Source organism: Danio rerio, chromosome 12 (genome assembly GCF_049306965.1).
Source record: "Danio rerio strain Tuebingen ecotype United States chromosome 12, GRCz12tu, whole genome shotgun sequence".
NCBI lineage: Eukaryota > Metazoa > Chordata > Actinopteri > Cypriniformes > Danionidae > Danio > Danio rerio.
Genome location: NC_133187.1, coordinates 10,713,277 through 10,733,548, shown reverse-complemented (window position 1 = coordinate 10,733,548; position 20,272 = coordinate 10,713,277). Strand labels below are relative to the sequence as shown.

Here is a 20,272-nt window from a genome sequence, read left to right as displayed (position 1 = left end):
GTGTTGTTGATGAAAATTTAAATTCTCTCCATCCTGAACATGTGTTCGGATAACACTATTCATTTTCATGGAAACCACCTAAATAATCTTTCACACAAACTTTGTAAAGCGACATTACAGTGTTGTGGTGGAAATGACACTGATACTGTGCAACTGTAACGGAGGTCAGCTAGTAAGTGCTGTGTAGGTAAACCTCACTCCTCGACAGACGCTAGAGGCTATGGTCTTTAGCCTCCTTGGTAGAGCAACCGACTCCCATGCGGAAGGTCGCCGACTCGATACCAGCTTGGAGCAGGTTAGGTGGTGTAGGACTGGTGGGGTTACATTGGTGCCGTGACCCAGATGGGAGTGAGGTTTAGGGGGTGAGTGTAATGGAGGACAGCTAGTAAGTGCTGTGCAGGTAAACCTCACTCCTCTAACCTCTAAAAAAGGTGCTCTAGCGACAGATGCTAGAGGCCATGGTCTTTAGCCTCCTTGGTAGAGCAACCGACTCCCATGTGGGAGGTCGCCAGTTCGATACCAGCTCGGAACAGGTTGAGTGGTGTAGGACTGGCAGGGGTTACACAACAGCTATATTTTGTATTAAGCAATATATTGACAATAGTCTCACATTAATAACTATAAGATATTAAAATTATATTAAAATTATATATATTAAAATTATATTAAAATTATTTCACTAGTGCTTAATTAAGATACATGAATAATTACCAGATAAATAAAATTTTCAAATGTTATCTTCATTGTTTAAGTTTAAAACTCTGGGTGTGCGACAAGGTGAAAACAGTGATTTTGACACCTAAAAAGAGGTTGAATAATATGAAAAAATATATTAGACAGCTAATACTTTTTTTAAAGTGAGTTTTAATATTAGTTTGACCAAGAAAATAGAATTTGAACAAATTTTTATATATATTTTTTCGATATATAATCAAAGGACATAAAAGTGCCCATAGTTGAAGAATTACCTTTATGTATATATGTAATTATGTGAGATAATATACCTTAATGTACAAGATAACATAATTCGATTTATATGAGAACATAATGTGTTAAATATGTTGAAAAATATATTGATTTATATTAAATAATATATTATATATTATTATTATACTATACATTGTAGAATATTGAACTTGTAGGAGAAGTTCAGTGCTAAATTTAGAAACTGTAGTTGGCTTGAAAAGAGAGTTACAGGGCAGAGAAAAGGTTTTTGGTATGATGCAATTCAACAGGTAATGCATGTTAGTTGATCTGCCACATTATGCCAGCCTTTATGCATGTATACCTCCAGGTTGCAGTGTGGAGGACTGAAATGTCACGACGAGGAAATGTCTGACATGTGGAGGAATAAAATGTGGGCTCAAAAAAACAAAACTGTTAATGAAAATTTAATTTATAACACTCTCATCTACATTTACAATACATGAATCAATACATAGCCATATATGGTCTATCCCTATGGCTATATAAGGTAAATATAATGAATGTCATGCAAAAATCTGATTTGGACTATTGTTAATCAACCGCTCAGTAAACCTATGCATGAGCTTGTTTAACTCTTAAAAAATACATATGCAATAATGTAATATACTTTTGTTTGTATGTCAATGTATTTTAATAGATTAATCAATATTTATCATATATGTATTGCAATAGGGCAATGCAGTGGCGCAGTAGGTAGTCATGTCGCCTCACAGCAAGAAAGTCGCTGGGTCGCTGGTTCTAGCCTCAGCTGGATCAGTTGGCGTTTCTGTGTGGAGTTTGCATGTTCTCCCTGCGATCGTGTGGGTTTCCTCCGGGTGCTCTGGTTTTCCCCACAGTCCAAAGACATGCGGTACAGGTGAATTGTGTAGGCTAAATTGTCCGTAGTGTACGAGTGTGTGTAAATGTGAGTGTGGATGTTTCCCAGAAATGGCTGGAAAAGTATCTGCAGAGTAAAAACTTGCTTGATAAGTTGGCGGTTCATTCCACTGTGGCAACCTTGGATTAATAAAGGGACTAAACCGAAAAGAAAATCAATGAATGCATTGCAATATAAATTTTGGTATATTGCAATATATTTTTGTTTCGTAAGAGCATAGAAGAAGCGTTTTTTGTTCCTCAAATAAACTTTTGTCGAAGGTAAGCCATTTTGTTTTAGTGTAAAGAATATTTTACAGAACCGTTTCCACTCTTCAGTGAATGTTCGTGATAGGATCACTGCTGCGTGTGAGTGTAAATATACAAGAAATGTGATCAAGTGATGAAGCCAAGTCATACTTACTGGAAATAGTACAAAATATAATCAGCCATTGAAGGGACCTGGAACGTCTGTGGAGCGAAATTTAATATTAATTTACTGTAAGAGATCAGGAAAAGTTTATGAAGGTTTAAAAAAAGCATAAAATGTTCAGTTTCCGAACTTAAACACCATTTTTAAAATGTGTGGTATTATGTAAGAATTTGGAATTGAACTCTTTAATTCAGTGAGGAAAAAAATGTGAACTAATTCAGTTTTCTGCTAATAAATTTGGAACAGTTGATGTTATACTGATTCGATATATTTGATACTGATACTAATAGGCATCTATAAAACAGTCAAACTAAAATATTTGTGGTAAAGTTCAGGCAGTAGTTTAATCATCAAGAGACTGTAAAATTAAAGCAAAAGGTCTCTATAAAAAGAAAAATATCTTCAGATGATATTCAATATATGAATATTGACATAAACATTTATATTATAATATGGTTTAAGATATTATGTGTAGACAATGACTGCCGAGTCAAAATAAGTGTAGTATGGCCCACATTTAAAAAAATTCAGATGACAGCCATAAGGAAAAACTCATATGAAACATGAAACATATAATTATGTTTCTAAATATTATAACATCATTTAGGTTATAGAAATATAATTTATGTCGCAATATTGTTTTAATCTTAACTTTAAGTATTACCAATTGTCTCGACCCAACAAATGGCAACTATCAAAAAATAATATTAATTATATTAAAAGTACATTATTACACCCTTCCCCACTAACAGTTATAGGATAAACCAGAACACATGAACTAGTCTCTTGTGAACTTAAATTTTGTATATAAAAAAGAAGTACAGTATGAAAACAAAATGAAACGAAAAAAGAGATCATTTAACGTCAATAGCGAAATGTCCCTCATACTTAAGAACTCTATCAATTTACACCAAAACCTGCTTAACATATCCATACGCAATATTCCTACACAGTCACTTAGGTTTTTCAAATAAACCTTAGCGTTATTGTATGGTATATCTTTGTATTATGGTGTTTTAGCAATGTCATACTCACAGTTGTAGTCTGTCATCAGCCCAAAACAGAAGTCAGCCTGGGTGTTTCTGACTGTACGTGCCTGTAACCCCTGCTGTGGACTTTGAGCTCCTTCGGTCAGCAGTGCAGCTCATCATCATCCGGGTCGGCTTTGTAAACATAAGGGTTTGGTTTGAACCATTCACAACGCACAGTGACTGACGGTTCGTTTCAATTCCCGAGTCTGAATTGTTGTCAAATATAGTACATCAAATGGCTAGTTTAAATCAACAAACAGTGTTGTATTGAAGTAAATTCTGTTACTGAATAATTTGTTTACACAAATTAAAGTTTTTTTTTTTTTTGCAGTCGTGACAAACAAATTCACAATTCTGAATAAATCTGAATTTGCTTAACACAAAAACTTTCTTAAAACTGTAAATCTTCCATTTAGGTCCTGGATAAGCAGATGAAGATGATGAGGTTTTCTCATAGTTCACACTATCACAATCCCCAGTTTTATCTCACCATTTTATCTCAGATTTAATAAAGTGTGCAAATTGTCCATTTTAGTCAATGGAGATGGTTAGGTTTCCTTACTATTTTTATTTCGATACGAAGTCAATCTACAAATTTGGAGATCCTAACAAAAAGGTGAGAATTTTAAGATCAAGAGCTATCTTTGTTAGTTTTTATGTCCTGCTAGCAGCTTTCACAGTGTTCCAATGGAAATATGTATCATAAATCTCTAATATTACTCATAAAATTCCTTCATGTTGGAAGACTTCATTTATCACAAGTCTTTATTTTTGACCCTTGCTCTCTACATTATTCAATCAATATTATTTTTTATAATACAGTTTTATCACAGAATTCAGAAAACTTAAAACACAGGCTCTCTAGTGTTCAAAACATTGCATGCTGTGTTCATTTCTTTAGAAAAGCCTTACATAATCTTTTTTTTTTATCATGCAAATACTACAGGAAGAAAACTTTAGATCACCAGGACACAGTGCACATCCAATAAGCAATCATTCAATATTATTGTTTAAAATATATGATACATGTTTCATTATGGTTCATAGATATAAGTAATAGTAGGTAATGTTTTTGAACATATATGCACATAATTGTAACTGTAATGGTTTAAAAAATGGCAATTTCTGTAATTATCTTGACAAGCGAGACAATTTATTTATCTGAAAATCAAATAGTATGTCACATGTAATTTACATGTATTTCCATTCAGTTTCTTTTTGGCTTAGTCCCTTTATTAATCAGGGGTTGCCACAGTGGAATGAACCACCAACTTATCCAGCATATGTTTAACGCAGCGGATAATCTTCCAGTCGCAACCCAACACTGGGAAACAATCACACACATACACACCAAGGCCACCAAGCATACCCAAACCTATACATTTGGACTGTGGGGTAACACCCAGAGGAAACCCACGCGAACACAGAGAGAACATGCAAACTCCACATAGAAATTCCCACAGACCCAGCAAACTTCTTGTTGTGAGGCGATTTTGCTACCCACTGCACCACCATGATGCCCTGTTTCCATTTATCAGATTTCTATTTTAAGATCTGTTTTAATCAGTTTGGTCTTGTGGATTTTCCCACATATTCTCCTCCACATCACCGTGGTGTTTTCATTAGCCAGACATCTTGGAAAGAACCTTGTCAGTGTGAATCCAGGCCTGACATTGTTCTGCTGACTGCTGTGATTAAACTCTTGCACACAGTATCAAGTATGAAAACATTGTCTTTAAAAGTGGCAAAAGGAACATAGCAACCACGTCTGCTAAAAATTGAGGATGAAATCTATACATCTACAATATTGTCCAGTTGGGTCATCTTCTGTAGTAACTGATGTCATTTGATTTATCCTGAACTTTTCATCATCTAAACAGGTAAAACTGTACATCAGTTTTTTAGCATCAAGAGTAATGTAACAGTTATTATTTTGAGTGCTTGCATCAGTTGAGAGTTATAGTGCTCAGCATGTGTACACCCCTTATAAATCTCTCATTTAGATGAATATTTTCTATAGGAAGCTTTACAATATTATATTCGTACATATACAGTTGAAGTCAGAATTATTAGCTCCCCTTTGAATATTTTTTCTTTTTTAAATATTTCCCAAATGATGTTTAACTGAGCAAGAACATTTTCACAGAATGTCTGATAATATTTTTCTTCTGGAGAAAGTCTTATTTGTTTTATTTCAGCTAGAAAAAAGGCAGTTTTTAATTTTTTAAACATTCTTTTAGGGAAAAAATTATGAGCCCTTTAAGATATATTTTTTTCAATAGTCTACAGAACAAGCCATCTGTATACAATAACTTGCCTAATCACCGTAACCTACCTAGTTAACCTAATTAACATAGTGAAGCCTTTAAATGTCACTTTAAGCTGTATAGGAGTGTCTTAATAAATATCTAGTAAATATTATTTACTGTCATCATGGCAAAGATAATGTAAATCAGTTATTAGAAATGAGTTATTAAAACTATTGTTTAGAAATGTGCTGAAAAAATTAACTTACAATAACAATACAAAATTTAAAAAGAGCAAAGGTGAAACAAATGTATCAAATTTAGTTGAAATTTTGTAGTTTGTAATTTTCCCAGAATTTACATGTATTTAAATGTTTTGTATTTATATTTTTAAAGATGTTCGGGAGCCTAAATATTATTTCTGTTAAATACATCTGTTTATGTATTGTTCTGTTCAAATGCTTCAATATTTATGACCCATGTTACTAGTACTTAATTATACTGAACGCTGTACATCGTGTTGATTAAATAAATACAAAATGATTTAAAATGTGATGTGTGAGTTTCACTTTTTTAATGAGATGAATTTGATGTTCAATTATTTTATATTGAAAATGGGGTTTTAGTTCAATAAACAAACTATCTTTGACTTGTGTGCTTTGTATCCAAGCATTAAAAAAAAAAAGATTTTTTGTAAAAATGTGCAATTTTGTCAACAGTTTAGAATATTGCCATTAGGGTTCTGAATAATAACTTTATCAAACCTCTTTAGCTGCTCCAGAACGCAGCAGAACGAGTGGTCTTTAATAAACATAAAGGAGCACATGTCACTTCTGCAGATTTATGTCCCCTCCAGAAACTTGCGTTCTGTGAATGAACGTCGCCTCGTGGTTCCATCCCAAAGAGGGAAGAAATCACGTTACCGAACTCTCGCATTCAATCTGCCCAGTTGGTGGAATGAACTCCCTAACTGCATCAGAACGCCAGAGTCACTCGCTGTCTTCAAGAAACAACTAAAAACTCAACTTTTTAGTCTCCACTTCACTTCCTAATCTGAAATTGCCTCTCTGGCTATACCACTAACTGTACTCAAAAAATAAAATAAAATAAAATAAACCTTACATGACTAATGTTTTGCTTCTTACACTTTACACACCTGAAACTTGCCCACAGCACTTATTCATTGTTGCACTTATAGTCGTGTAAATTGCTTCCTTGTCCTCATTTGTAAGTCGCTTTGGATAAAAGCGTCTGATAAATGACTAAATGTAAATGTAATCAAAGCGATTATAAAAAACTGTAATATGCTCAGTTTTTGTCAATGTTTAAGGCATTGTCCGTAATCAGCCTGTTTTATGCAAACACAAGCGAAATAATGTTGGAAAACAGCTGTTAAATGGGTCAATTTCAGTTTTTTTTTCTACATTCTCAGGAATATCTAGTTTTGTCCAACTGAAGAAACTCATGAAAGTCTAGAACCATTTCAGTGAATTAAGTATTTTTATACGCAGCTCTAAATTAGGTCAAGGTTATTTTCAGTTCAGTAATTCTACACTTTACTTTCCTTATCGTTGACCTTTCCGTCTTAAACCCTTTAATGGGTGAGGAACCATACATGGTAACCTCATGTAAAATTTAAGCAATGAAAGTTCAAAAGCCTCGTAACAACCCCCAGTAAATCTTTCCCAATGAGTGCTCCATAAAGAGCTACACAATAACAGTAGAGGTCAATGGTACAATCAAATGTGCAAGTGCATTATTATGAACCTTTTTTTATTCCGGAAGGAAAGAAAACAGATCAAACTATTTATTTTGAATACATTTGGGTGATTACAATAAAGTAACTTAGACACGAAAAAAAGCAGATCACAGAGTGTAACGTTTACTTCCAGAGTTTCTTGATGGACATGTTTTTCTCGCTGTCTTTCTGCATCACCTGTGAACATACGGTAAGTTATTGATTAGAGACATCCACTTTTTTTTCCCTATAAGGATTTTAAGGTGATAATAGAATAATGCCAGTAAAACAAGAAACATTGTCCATACCTTTGCTACTGCCATTTCAAAGTCCTCCTGGGTAACGTGGACCCTCCTTTCTCTCAGGGCGTACATCCCTGCCTCTGTGCAGACGCCCTGTCAGTCACACAAAGACAAAACTCTCACACTGATGCAGCACCACTACTGATGTGAAGCCTGTAAATGAGTGTAAATGAAAGCAGCGGCGCAGGTTAAATCATGACCCCACCTTGACTTCAGCTCCAGACGCTCCGGGCATCAGCTCTGCAATCTTGCGTAGGTTAATTCCACGTGTCAGGTTCATCTTACGCGAGTGGATTTTCAAAATGTCCAAGCGGGCCTGTGGAGAACAACAGAACATAAAGAGGTCAGACTTTCTGTCAACATGTATAGACGTCAGAAGTATTCGTTTTCAGGATGAAGATGAAGCTGAAAATTCGAAATATTTAACATTCAGTGTCACCTCTTCATTGGGAGGAGGGAATTCGATCTTCCTGTCAATGCGGCCTGGTCGAAGAAGCGCAGAGTCGAGAATGTCAATACGGTTTGTTGCCATGATAACCTAAGGGAAAATAAGAAAATATTCACAAAAAAATAAAAAATACAAATACAGCTGAAGCCAAGCACAGAAATGACACCAATGTAATCAGTTTTATTTGATCAAGTGTGATGTTTGCAGTATGTATTAAATTAAATAATTAGAAAAATTATGTAATTACTGAAAAATATTTAATTAGCGTTTTTCTATTTTTAACTTTACACTTTCAGATTTTATTTGATCAAATTATCAATCAAAACAAAACAGTAAATGATCATAATCGAAAGATTATCTACTATTACTATCATTCAAAATTAAAACTACAATACTACTGTTAGTCTTAGACTTATCAAAGACTTATCATCTGTTTTCTAAGATAAAACTACAGAGCATTAAAATAGCCGGAAAAGCAAAAGGAACCCTTGAAGTTTCTCTTTCACAAACAAATTGAATATATTTCATCCAATGAGTAAAACATTATGTATAGCCTAGAAAAATATATAAGAATAATCTTAAAAGAATTTACAGGGTGGGCCATTTATATAGACACACCTAAATAAAATGGGAATGGTTGGTGATATTAATGTCCTGTTTGTGGCACATTAGTATATGTGAGGGGGCAAACTTTTCAAGATGGGTGGTGACCATGGTGGCCATTTTGAAGTCGACATCTTTCAATAGGAAGAGGGTCATTTGACACATCAGGCTTATTGGGAATTTCACAATAAATTTTTTAGAATTGTGAATTCCCATCAACTATCAACTGTAAACAGGCTGATAAAATGACTAAATATAGCCACTTTCGACGCTCATAAACAATCAAAGTCCTCGTGCTGCAGGAATTAGGAGGTCTGGTGAATGTGCAGCTGTCGTGCAGTAAGAGGTTTGCGTCTTTAATAAACTATGACGGTTTGCGTTCATTGAACAGTAGGGCTGCTCTATTTTGGTAAAAATCATAATCACAATTATTTTGGTCATAATTGTAATCACGATTATTCAAAACGATAATCAGTTGCAGTCACAATTATTTTTTCTGCACTCCTGAGAATTTTTAAAAAATAAATATTTCCCAAATGATGTTTAACAGAGCAAGGAATTTTAACAGTATTTCCTCTAATATTTTTTCTTCTGGAGAAAGCTTATTTGTTTTTTTTTGGCTAGAATAAAAGCAGGTTTAAATATTTTGAAACCCATTTTAAGGTCTATAATATTAGCCCCCTTAAGCAATTTATTTTTTGATTGTCTGCAGAAGAAACTACTGTTATACAATAACTTGCCTAATTACTCTATTTAAGCCTTTGAATCGCACTTTAAATAGGAATGCTTGTATTTTGAAAAATATCCAGTCTAATATTGTGTGCTGTCATCATAGCAAAGATAAAATAGTTAAATAGTTATTAAATCTATTATGTTCAGAAATCTTCTTTCCATTGAACAGAAATTGGGGGGAAAGGGTTGCTAATATTGAGGAGGGCTAATAATTCTGATTTCAACTATATACAGTTATTTTCTTCTCTGCAAAGGAAAAAGAAATGAATACAATAGAAAATATGAAACAAACAGTGCTTTAAGCATATTCACTGCAAGAAAAACACTTTAGCTACAAAAGTCCAGAGCAGTGAGGGATTTTCTCGTTTTGTTTGATTAATGATAAAAACAGGCGGCAGCAGGAATTGTGCTCTTTCACGTTTCTTTTTGATTCTCTACTCGTTTGTTTATCACACAAATGAGGGTTAATATGAATAATCACTAAACACCTATTTGACCATTAAAGCGCTCACGTTAAGATGTGATGTGTGCACTCTGCTTGTCTCAGTGAGCGAATGAGACCAAATGCTGACCGCATGCTTCTGACTGCGTTTGCAGGCCGCACACACACAACCATGAGGTCTTTCGCAGTTTTAAGAGCAACACGTGTACAACTGGAAAGGGGGCGATATATGATGCAATAATCGTTTATCACGATTAATGTTTTTTCATAATTATTAGAAGCCAAAATCGATATTGGATTTTTGATAAATTGCACAGCCCTATTGAACAGTAAGAATGATTAATAAATCCATATGAAATAGTCCCTTAAAGTCACGTCTCAACTTCAGTTTTGGGCTCAGGCGCATTTTTGCACTCACACTACAAGCGTACCATGCCAAAGCCCAAGTGAACCGCGCTCTGGCACACCTCTTCCAACCAGGCCAGGACCGGCCAAGTGAGCTGTGCCCGAGTCCGATTCAAAGCACTCACACTTCTCTAACGATCCAGGAAACGGGTCTGGGTATGGATCGGATAGCATAGTGTAAGTACGCCCTCAATTGGATCTAATCTTTTGCAAATTTCTTTCTTCTGTTGAACACAAAACAAGATATTTTGAAGGATGTTGGAAAAAGCAGCCACAGACATCCATAGAACGAACAAAAAAATACTATGGATGTCAATGGCTGTTTTCTATATACTTGAGTAAATCTTCTTTAGTGTTCAACAGAAGAAAGGAACTCAAAAAGCTTTGAAGTAAGTGAATGAGAAGTAAATGACGATATTTTTGGAGTGAACTATCCCTTTAATTTTTTCTCTCAGCAAAGACTAGATGTTTGAATCAGCACAGGGTACAGATGTTTTCCTCTCACCTTGATGTTCTTGGTGGCTTCGAAGCCATCCAGCTGGTTGAGGAGCTCCAGCATGGTCCTCTGCACTTCACTGTCTCCTCCTGATCCTCCCTCCAGACGAGACGAGCCGATGGAGTCGATCTCGTCCATGAAGATGATGGAGGGTGCGTGTTCCCTGGCCATGACGAACAGCTCGCGCACCATACGAGCTCCTGCAATTAACATGGAGAGTCCGAATATGCCAATCAATCCTACTCTGCAAATCAGAGGAAAGTTCTTTAAATTTTTTCCATTGACAAAAATCTCTCCTCAGAGCTGACGAATGGCTTTTTGTTTTTTTGAAAGAGATAGTGTTCAATTAAGAAGCTAAATTTAAAGAGGTAGTTCACCCAAACCAGAAAAAATCTGATTCATAATGAATTAATTATTATTGTTTCAACTACCTGACCTGCATGGTCTTTATTTTACCCATAACCAAATCATAAATAAATAAAGATAAGTTACACACAGATTACCACCTGTCAATCATTTGTTCCGCATGAACAGGCAGAGTGATCAGTGTCTTTATAATGGCGTCGACAAACTTGGTTGGTAAAAAAAGGTGCACAACCAACAGTGACTATGTTTACATGCACACCAATAATTCGATTTTAATGCTATTAGGACAATACCCTGATTAAGAGTTAACCACATAAACAGCGATTTTTGAGTAAATTAATCTAATAAACGTCCTAATTGAATTAAATTATTGAAGTGCATTACAGATTTGTAAACACCTTAATCGAATTAATACCGTCACGTAGAACTTTTCGCAGCGTTTTGCGACAGGATAGTCCACACACATACACACACACATGCGTTAATTGAATAATTGAATTATGTGCTATAACATGTAAAAACGGGATCATGAAAGCAACAATCAAAAAGCAACTCATGTAAACACCTTATTATTCTCTTAATTAGGTTAAAGCAAATAAGTTGATTACTCATGTCCATGTAAACGTAGTCACTTTCTGAGGTTTTTGCTAAAATTACTAAGTACAAGCGTGAAAGCGAAAGATTGAAGCAGTATACTGATGCTGTGACACGTTACCTGATGGATTCAAAGACCGAAGAGTCATTAGATAAAGACAAGATTAATTAAATATCACCCTTTAACAACTGTAGTAAGATGCAATCCAGCGGTAAATCCTTGATAAACTTTCCGATGTGCACTGCTCTCTGGGCTCGTCAGACGAGCGCATGAGAGTGCTAGAGTGTGAGTATGGGTATCTGGGTGTGTGTGTTTGTGTGGTCACAAAATGTGTGTTTTCAGCAATTTAGCGTGGAAGGAGGGTTTTTCAAAAATGCTAGATGAAACGCCAGTGTGGATAGTTTTCGATCTAAAATGCCATTTTAAAACGAAGATGCATTAGTGTAAATGGGTTGTGTAAATTGTTCAAAAATCGCATGAAAAATCATGTTTGGAATTCTAATAAAGTGAGTAATTCTGCTTAGGATTGTATCGTTCAATGAAACATGAATATTTTTTAGCCCTCGACGTCTTTAATGGGCTCCTAAATTTCAGTATTAATATGAACTTACAAGGAAGAATGTGACAAATCCTGTTTGGTTGTTTGTTTCTTTTAAATCCCATATAAAGCTTCTATTGCCATTCTCATGAAAAAAAAAATATACTGGAAATATTTATTTTTTTCTAAAACCGTATTTGGCTAAACAATCTTAAAAAATGCTTCAAAAGAATGAACTCAATAAAATAAAGTCCTCACAGAATTAAAACCCAATAGAACATGCTTTATAATGAAAGTGTTTTTACAGATAGAACATGTGGGAGGCTCTTCTTCTAGTATTAAAACTTGTGTGCCATCCTAGAGAGACCAATTCTACAGCAGGTAAAAAAACAATTTGATTCCAAATTTATAAAAGTTTATTTTACCAAACATTAGGGCTAATTTCCCATTTCCTTTTTGCTATTTGTTATTAATGTATGAACAAATTGTTGGTTTAAGATGCAAAGGAGGTACTGGGCAAATGTTATGGTTTGTCAATTTACAGCAGAGACTGCATCCTTCTTCCCTTTGATTCCAGTGTCCAAAAAAAGAGAGATTTGTTTTTTGTAAAAGCAGCCCACCAACCTTCTCCAATGAACTTCTGCACCAGCTCTGATCCTGACACCCGAATGAAGGTGCAGTCAGTGTGATGAGCCACAGCTCGGGCTAACAGTGTCTTTCCTGTGCCAGGAGGTCCATACAGCAGCACACCCTACAGAAAACATACAGTCAGAAACATGACCAAGCATATCTGGCTGACCTATTAGCCTTCTTGCATGACATAATTATCCAGATAAGAATGTGCAGTGCCGTCACTTGCCTTGGGTTGTGCAATTCCAAGAGCTTCAAACAATTCTGGGTGTTTGACTGGAAGTTCAATCACTTCTTTAATCTCCTTGATCTGTTTGTCCAGTCCTCCGATCATCTCGTACGTCGAATCTGGCACCTTCTCCACCATCATCAGGGAGACCAGTGGGTCCACCTTGTTCGGCAGGATTTTGTGAAGTGTGTAGCTGTCATTTCGAAGTGCTACACGGCAATTTGGGGTTACCTGGTAGAAAGGAGGATTTAATTCACTTTAAACATAAAAAACCAAAAAAATTCAAGTACAATAAATAAATAAAAAAAGTTATGATCCACCACCTGAAAGCTATTTTGTGAATTACTTTAAACCAGTGGTTCTCAAACTTTTTTCTCCAAGTAGCACCACAATGACCAGTATTAAAATACAGTAGCGTCACAGGCCTAAATAAACAGCTACAGCTCTGCACAGTTCAAAAACAAGGCAAATTAATTCCTATTATTATATTTATTATCATCAGCCATTTTAAACATTATAAATAGTTTGAGCACTGACACTGCACTTACTAATTAAAATGTGCTTTTAAAAGTTAATTAAAAGTGGCACTGTTCTTAAAAAGGAAAAAGAAAACTGCTGTACTTGTAAAGTATTAATGTATAGTATCCTATTCATAAAAACCTAGAAATGTTCCTTGGACCTCATAAATATAGGCTATATTTCATCATATTCATATACAAGTTCTTTTTGATACATTTTGAAATATATGTTGCATGTATTTGTATGTCTTTAAAGTCTAAACATTAACTTGAATTTTAAATAAATGATTTGGATTTACATATTTAAATTAGATCTGCTTACGGCGCATTAGAGTAGGCTTTGTATGTCAGAAAACCAAGTCAATAAACCATACCGTCAACATTTGGATATAAAAGTACGGGATACGCCCCAAACAACCGTTACAAATATGGGGAGGAAATTAGCTTCAAATGATAGAATACATATCAAACATTAGAAAATTAAAAATAAAATAAAAGGTTTAGCCTATTAAAATCAATCTACTGATTACATCGGTGTTATCGTATCCGTCAAAGGGTTAAAAGTGTTCATTTTTTTACTTTAATTATTCAGCCATTTCTCAGCATACCACTAGAAGGAAGCCTGCGGACCCCTAGTGGTATGTGTTCCACAGTTTGAGAACCACTGCTTTAAACTATTAAAAAAGAATTAAAAATCCAATAAAAAGAAAATCAATCCAACATCATTAAAGTTATAAAATGTAATAGAAGTTATAAAATAATACATTTTTTTTAACAATCACTTACATTTTTTTTAAATAAAAATACAAAACCCATTAATGTGCAAAAAAATATATTAATATGAAAGCTGAACATTAGATATGATTTAAAATATCACTTATTGGTACTATAAAATAAAAACTGAAGGTATTATTCTGAGGTGGCATTTACACTAGGACTTTTTACAACAACAAAAAAAGCACAGATGTTCAATGTTCTTATGTAACTAGACAAGCTTTTTAAATGTTTGTACCAGAAAATATATTATATTAAATATATTATTAATATTGTATATATTATTATGGGTGCTTTAAGCTTTTTCGCCAATATTATATATATTTTGCTTTTAAATAAATGGAGACTTAGTGATCATAAGAGACTTTCAAAAATATTTAAAATGTATGTGTTTAGGTTTAGCAACTTCCACTGTGATATTCTGCTCAAATAAAATCCAGTCTGTTCATCCAAGAGCCTTTTTTACTGCTACTGAAATTTTAATTTGCAGGTAAAACCTCTATTGAAGAATTGTAATAAATCCAGACTGTGTTGTTTGAGGCTGTTTGCTTAATAAATGCGCTTTTGTTATGTCTGTGCCAAAAAAAAATCTTGTCAAATTAATAACAGAATAAATACTGGTAACATTTTATTTTGATAGTCTATTTGAGTATCACTATACTGTCTGCTTAATATCTATTAATTGTGCTCCATCAACTGACATTTTTCTAACTGCAAGAAACTTTGCAAGTACATGTCAACTTACACTAACACTAACCCCAACCTAACAGTGTACTTTTAATATAATAAGAATTAGTTTGCATGTAGATGCAATGTAACTTAAATTCAACAAATGGACATCAAAATAAAGCGTGACTGAAATATTACAAATTTCACAACTTCAACCGAAATTAAAATTGCAATTATCTTCAATAACTATATTTAAAAGATTAAACATATCAAAAAAACACTTACATCATTAATATCAATGTTCTTATCCACATCCACTACAAACTTTCCTTCTGGATGCACCTAAAAACAAGAATAAATATACAATTGAAAAACAGCACTGCAGTCTCACCCTTGATTTGTATATCAGGAAATAAATGTCTGTCAAACCTTGACCAGCACTTTCTTCTTATCCATGGCTCTCACCACCTCTCCCACATAAGAGCCCTGTTCCTGCAGCAGCTGAAGCTCCTCACGCAGGAGACGCACTGAAACAAAGCACACTCTGTCAAGTTATCCGGCTGATATTCATAGCGTATGCTTAACAGATATGCATTTGAATATTAAGATATTCAGGTCGACATCCTAAAATCAAATTCATCCAAATGTGGGTGAAAAGAGTTTTACCCTTGGCATTTAGCTCATTCCTTTGAGCCTGTAGGCGTCTGAGATTTTGGCTTTTCTCATTTACTGTCAACTGAGTAAAGAGACAAGCACAGTTAGACAATGTAAAAACAGACAGAATAAACCTCTTCTGACAAAGAACTGAGTTTAAAGGATTACATACCAATTTTTTAAGCTTAAAATATGGTCTTTGGTGATGCATAAAATGCAAGTCAACTCTAATGTTTCATATGCATCAGAAAATGTGCACTCCAGATTATTGTAAATACACTGAGGACTGTTTGCAGTGGATTAAAGGTAATAATTTTATATACAATGTTCTAGCAAAATGGCATTCCTTCACATTTCGTCCTTCAGAAAACCTCAATGTACCATCTGGTGCCATAATGGGGGTAAATTTAGTTTTGCCTGAGTTTTTTTTTTTTTGCAGCTCACTATGACTAATTGTTCCCTTGCATTTTCTGAATCACCAAAAAGAGTTTCATCTAAAATTTCCTTTTATTCAAGACTTAAGCAGGGCTCAACAATAAGGACTGCCCAATGGCCCGGGGCCAGTATCAGGGATGCTCGGGACAGTAGAAAGAATGATTAATGGCCCGATCGGACCAGTGATGCCTTGTCACTAAATTTTAATTTGCCTGCGACTATTTGTCAATTATTATATTGTCTTAGAATCGAGAAGCAAATTTTTAAGTCAGCCACCTTTTGTTTTGCAATAAAAAACCTCCACATTTTCCATATTGCTATATTTTACTGCTAAATATATATTTTTTTAATTTATATTTAAATTTTAGATTCATTCATTCATTTTCTTGTCTGCTTAGTCCCTTTATTAATTCGGGGTCACCACAGCAGAATGAACCGCCAACTTATCCAGCACGTTTTTTTTACGCAGCGGATGCCCTTCCAGCCTTCCATCTCTGGAAAACACACACACACACACACACACTTTAGCCTACCCAATTCACCTGTACCGCATGTCTTTGGACAGTGGGGGAAACTGGAGCACCCGAAGGAAACCCATGCGAATGCAGGGAGAACAAGCAGACTCCACACAGAAATGCCAACTGAGCCGAGGTTCGAACCAGCGACCCAGCGACCTTCTTGCTGTGAGGCGACAGCACTACCTATTGGGCCACTGCGTCGCCAATTCTAGGTTAACAGACATTATTTTTGAAACATTATTTAAAATATGTGGCTAAGAAATAGCTTTTTTTTTTTTTTTTTTGGTACAGGGCCTGTGAAATTTTTGGCAGGGCAAGTAAAAATTTGAACCACTGGTCCAATCGAGCCAATAGAAAATATCTCTAGCGTTGAACCCTGCTTAAGGAAAAAAGTCAACTGCAAATCAATGGTCTGAGGATGAGTAAAATGTTTTTTTGTTTTTTTTGTAAATATTTAACATTTTTACATATTTAAAAATGCAATTTTACTGTCCTTTACATCTTAAAAGTATCATTTAAAAACACTTGCAGATAATATTATTTTAAAGAAATAAACTTTAATAAATAAAATATTAAATGGAATTTTAACATAGTTCTTAACACATTTAAAAACAATAATGATAATTCATAATGTCACAAAAATGTTTTACCTAATAGTACAGTTAAAGTGATTGTTTTAATAATCATTTATTGTGCAAGTACATTTATTTTAAGGTGTTAAGACTATAAAATAGAAAAACGCATAAAGTACTTGGTTTCACTGTTTGTAATGAGTTTATTTTTGGTAATAATCACAAAAAAACTATTCTGTTTACCATAAATGACTGTCAGTATATGGCAGTATACTTTAATTCATCAAATTAACTTGTTACCTGAAGGAATAACTTATTTGGGTAAAAAAAAAACCCTATTAAGTTCAACGTACTGTACATTTTCATTTAACTGTAAGCCAAATAAAATTAAGCGTGCGAGACGCTCTGGGCAGTAGACAGGACCGTTACTGGCCTGATTGGCCCAGTGCTGCCTTGTCACTAAAGTTTAATTTGGCTGCGACTGTCTGTCAATTGTGTGCAAATAGGGTGCTAGACATTTGTTTTGCAACCTGTCTCGTTTAATATATGCGAATCAGCAATCGCACTCAGATCCACCCCAAAACCATCGGTCCGAGATCACCTAAATGAGGTGGTCTCAGTTTGAATAAAAAAAAAATTCTGGAGTTGATCGATTGTAGTGAGAAAGCAAAATGATCCAATGAACTAATTAACCAGGCTACATCACAGTGTATTATGGTTGTGTAATAGCCATATATATGTTTTATGAAGTGTTATGAGTAGGGTGGGATGTCATTCCTACCGGCAAATGAGCATGTCATGTCAAATATGAAAGTGAAAGCATGCTGAAACATTACAGAGTGCTGTTTATCCGTTAGGGAAATTGACAGAAATTACCATCTGATAATTGTTCCATATTTTAATCTTAATCTATTTTGTATCTATTTAATTATTGTCTCTAATATATTAATTTTAATCTATTGTTTTGTTTATTTCTACACTGACACCTCAAAAGAAAAATCAGCATTGATCTGCTTCATAATCTGACTGCAGTTTCGGTTCATGTTAATTCTCTCTATAATTTAAGGCTATAATGCATAAATCTATACCAAACGCTTTAAAAATAAATAAATTGAATAATTGTTTGGCTTTTGACACATTTTTTTAAATTATGTGCCAAGGAAACAGCTACTAGCTTCCAGAAAAACCCTTTTTGAACCCTAAACTTTATCTCAATAGTAAATTGTATCAGCAAAAGTGAAGTGTTTGATTGCTATTCTTACCTGAAGCTCCTCGATTTTGGACAGGTAATACTGTCGGAGACCAGAGCCTCCTTTACTGTCCTCGATATCCATCTGCAAACATAAATATTAACAATAATATTGATATGCAGTCACGATATTGATATACAGTCGGGGGATTAACAGTAAAGTGATTATGCCAGGTAACGTTAAAGAAATCGGTTTATTGCTTTTAAAATGATCTAGTCATCCTGTAGAGATGGGAAATAAGACATTTCTCTGTGTATTGTTCGAGAGTAACTTACAGCTTTATTTTCAACAGCGTTTTTTGATTCCCCACATTAAATTCAGTGACATGACATTCCTGAAGTACTACCAGAGATTCATGACATTATTACACACAAAATATCTCTACAGCCATTATAAACGTTTTTGTATGTAATAATGAAACTTCCTTAGTTGACATGTTATATTTAGTCATGCCATGTTATGATCAATCCCAGTCAGTGACACAATGAGACAGCAAACTCTGCTTCATTCGTCTCTTAAAGTCAGACATTGTATCTTATTTCTAAACGCTACAGTCACCGTACAATATATCTCTGGAATTTGTTGTGCTAAAGAATAAAGTACAGCTAACATCACTGTTTATATTAGAAGATTTAAAACAAAAATATTACTTACTTGCTCGATCCCGTCCAGCGCCATCTTGAAAACACAAACTTCCGCCAGTCAATTGCGCTTTTCCGGTTTGTTTTCTTCAGGGAATGATGAAGACGGAGGATTCAATCTCTAGCGCCGCAGTCACATTGGAGAGATACTACAATCATATTCATCCCCCTGAGACCCACAGAACATTTTTTTCCTTTTTCTGATTTCCAACATCCTTTGGATTAAAAAAAATCTACAATTTAGGGTTTTCACATTTGTTTTTGTTTTTTTTTATTTGTTTTTATTTTTACTGCCTGTCCACTGTAGTGGACCACAGGACCATTTTAGGACCATTCTGCCAAACTCAACAAAACTGTACAGGATATTAATATCTGGATGCAGCCTTTATGATGCAAGCTGAATTTGCATCACTCAGCAATGCAATCTCAGACACAATGCACTCAATGGAGAGAGTGACATCACTGTGATGATGGGTAGAGTTAGGGGTGGGGTTAGGTGAGCCCATTAAAAAGCATTGGATGCAGCTCAGATTGCACTGCACCCGGTCTGCATCCAGACCCCTCTCCAGAAAATGGCTGAAAAGAGATATTAATCCAATATTAATGTAACTCAGACTAAACAAAAGCCATTTTTGTTTTCTTTTGTATTGAAATTCCTGAAACAGTTTAGTCTAAAAGAGAGCCAAACTGAAAAAAAGAAGAAAAAGAAGAGATATTAATCCAAAACAAATTTAACATAAAAGCGATTTAAAACTGATTGTCATTCTCTAATTGTCTCTTATTGTCTGATTGTCAGACTCTAAGTCATAGTCTCCATCAACTATCTTATAAAGAATCCTCTCTGCTTCAGTTCTGCCCCCTACAACATGCAGTCATTTATTAAAATAAGATGGTCCTGGTGTCCACTACAGTGGACATCAAAAAAGGATGATATTTTGAAACACAAACAAGTTAACAACTTTGAAAGCTAAATGTATTGTTCCTGACATTCTAATTAACAAATATATACGTAATAATAATAGTAAAAAAAAAAAAAAACATTTAAAAGGCTAAATTTTACATACCTCTCTCTTTCCCATAAATGAGCTTGTTTGTATGCCGGCCAGTGTAAGTAATGGTTCCTACAATGCCAGCCAATCAAATGACATATCACTAGAAAGTCCAG

General features: G+C 34.5%; 1 protein-coding gene across 1 annotated transcript; it reads right to left on the bottom strand.

Moving 5' to 3' along the window:
• Nucleotides 1–7,308: 7,308 nt before the first annotated feature.
• psmc5 (proteasome 26S subunit, ATPase 5) lies at nt 7,309–19,151 on the bottom strand. Its single transcript, NM_001003740.1, has 12 exons — nt 19,121–19,151; nt 18,479–18,550; nt 15,704–15,773; nt 15,467–15,564; nt 15,323–15,379; nt 13,077–13,307; nt 12,842–12,968; nt 10,728–10,918; nt 8,032–8,130; nt 7,798–7,908; nt 7,599–7,685; nt 7,309–7,488 (listed from the first exon to the last, which is right to left on the bottom strand). The coding sequence occupies exons 1-12, from the start codon at nt 19,142–19,144 to the stop codon at nt 7,435–7,437; spliced, it is 1,221 nt and encodes a 406-aa protein (NP_001003740.1). The 5' UTR covers nt 19,145–19,151; the 3' UTR covers nt 7,309–7,434.
• Nucleotides 19,152–20,272: the final 1,121 nt, after the last annotated feature.

Excerpts from the sequence above, each read along its gene's own strand:
- psmc5 (NM_001003740.1), bottom strand. The coding sequence starts at position 19,144 with ATGGCGCTGGACGGGATCGAGCAA. Across the intron at positions 15,565-15,703 it reads GAATGAGCTAAATGCCAAGG|TGCGTCTCCTGCGTGAGGAG; the intron begins GTAAAACTCTTT and ends GCTTTGTTTCAG. Across the intron at positions 13,308-15,322 it reads AGAACATTGATATTAATGAT|GTAACCCCAAATTGCCGTGT; the intron begins GTAAGTGTTTTT and ends CCTTTCTACCAG.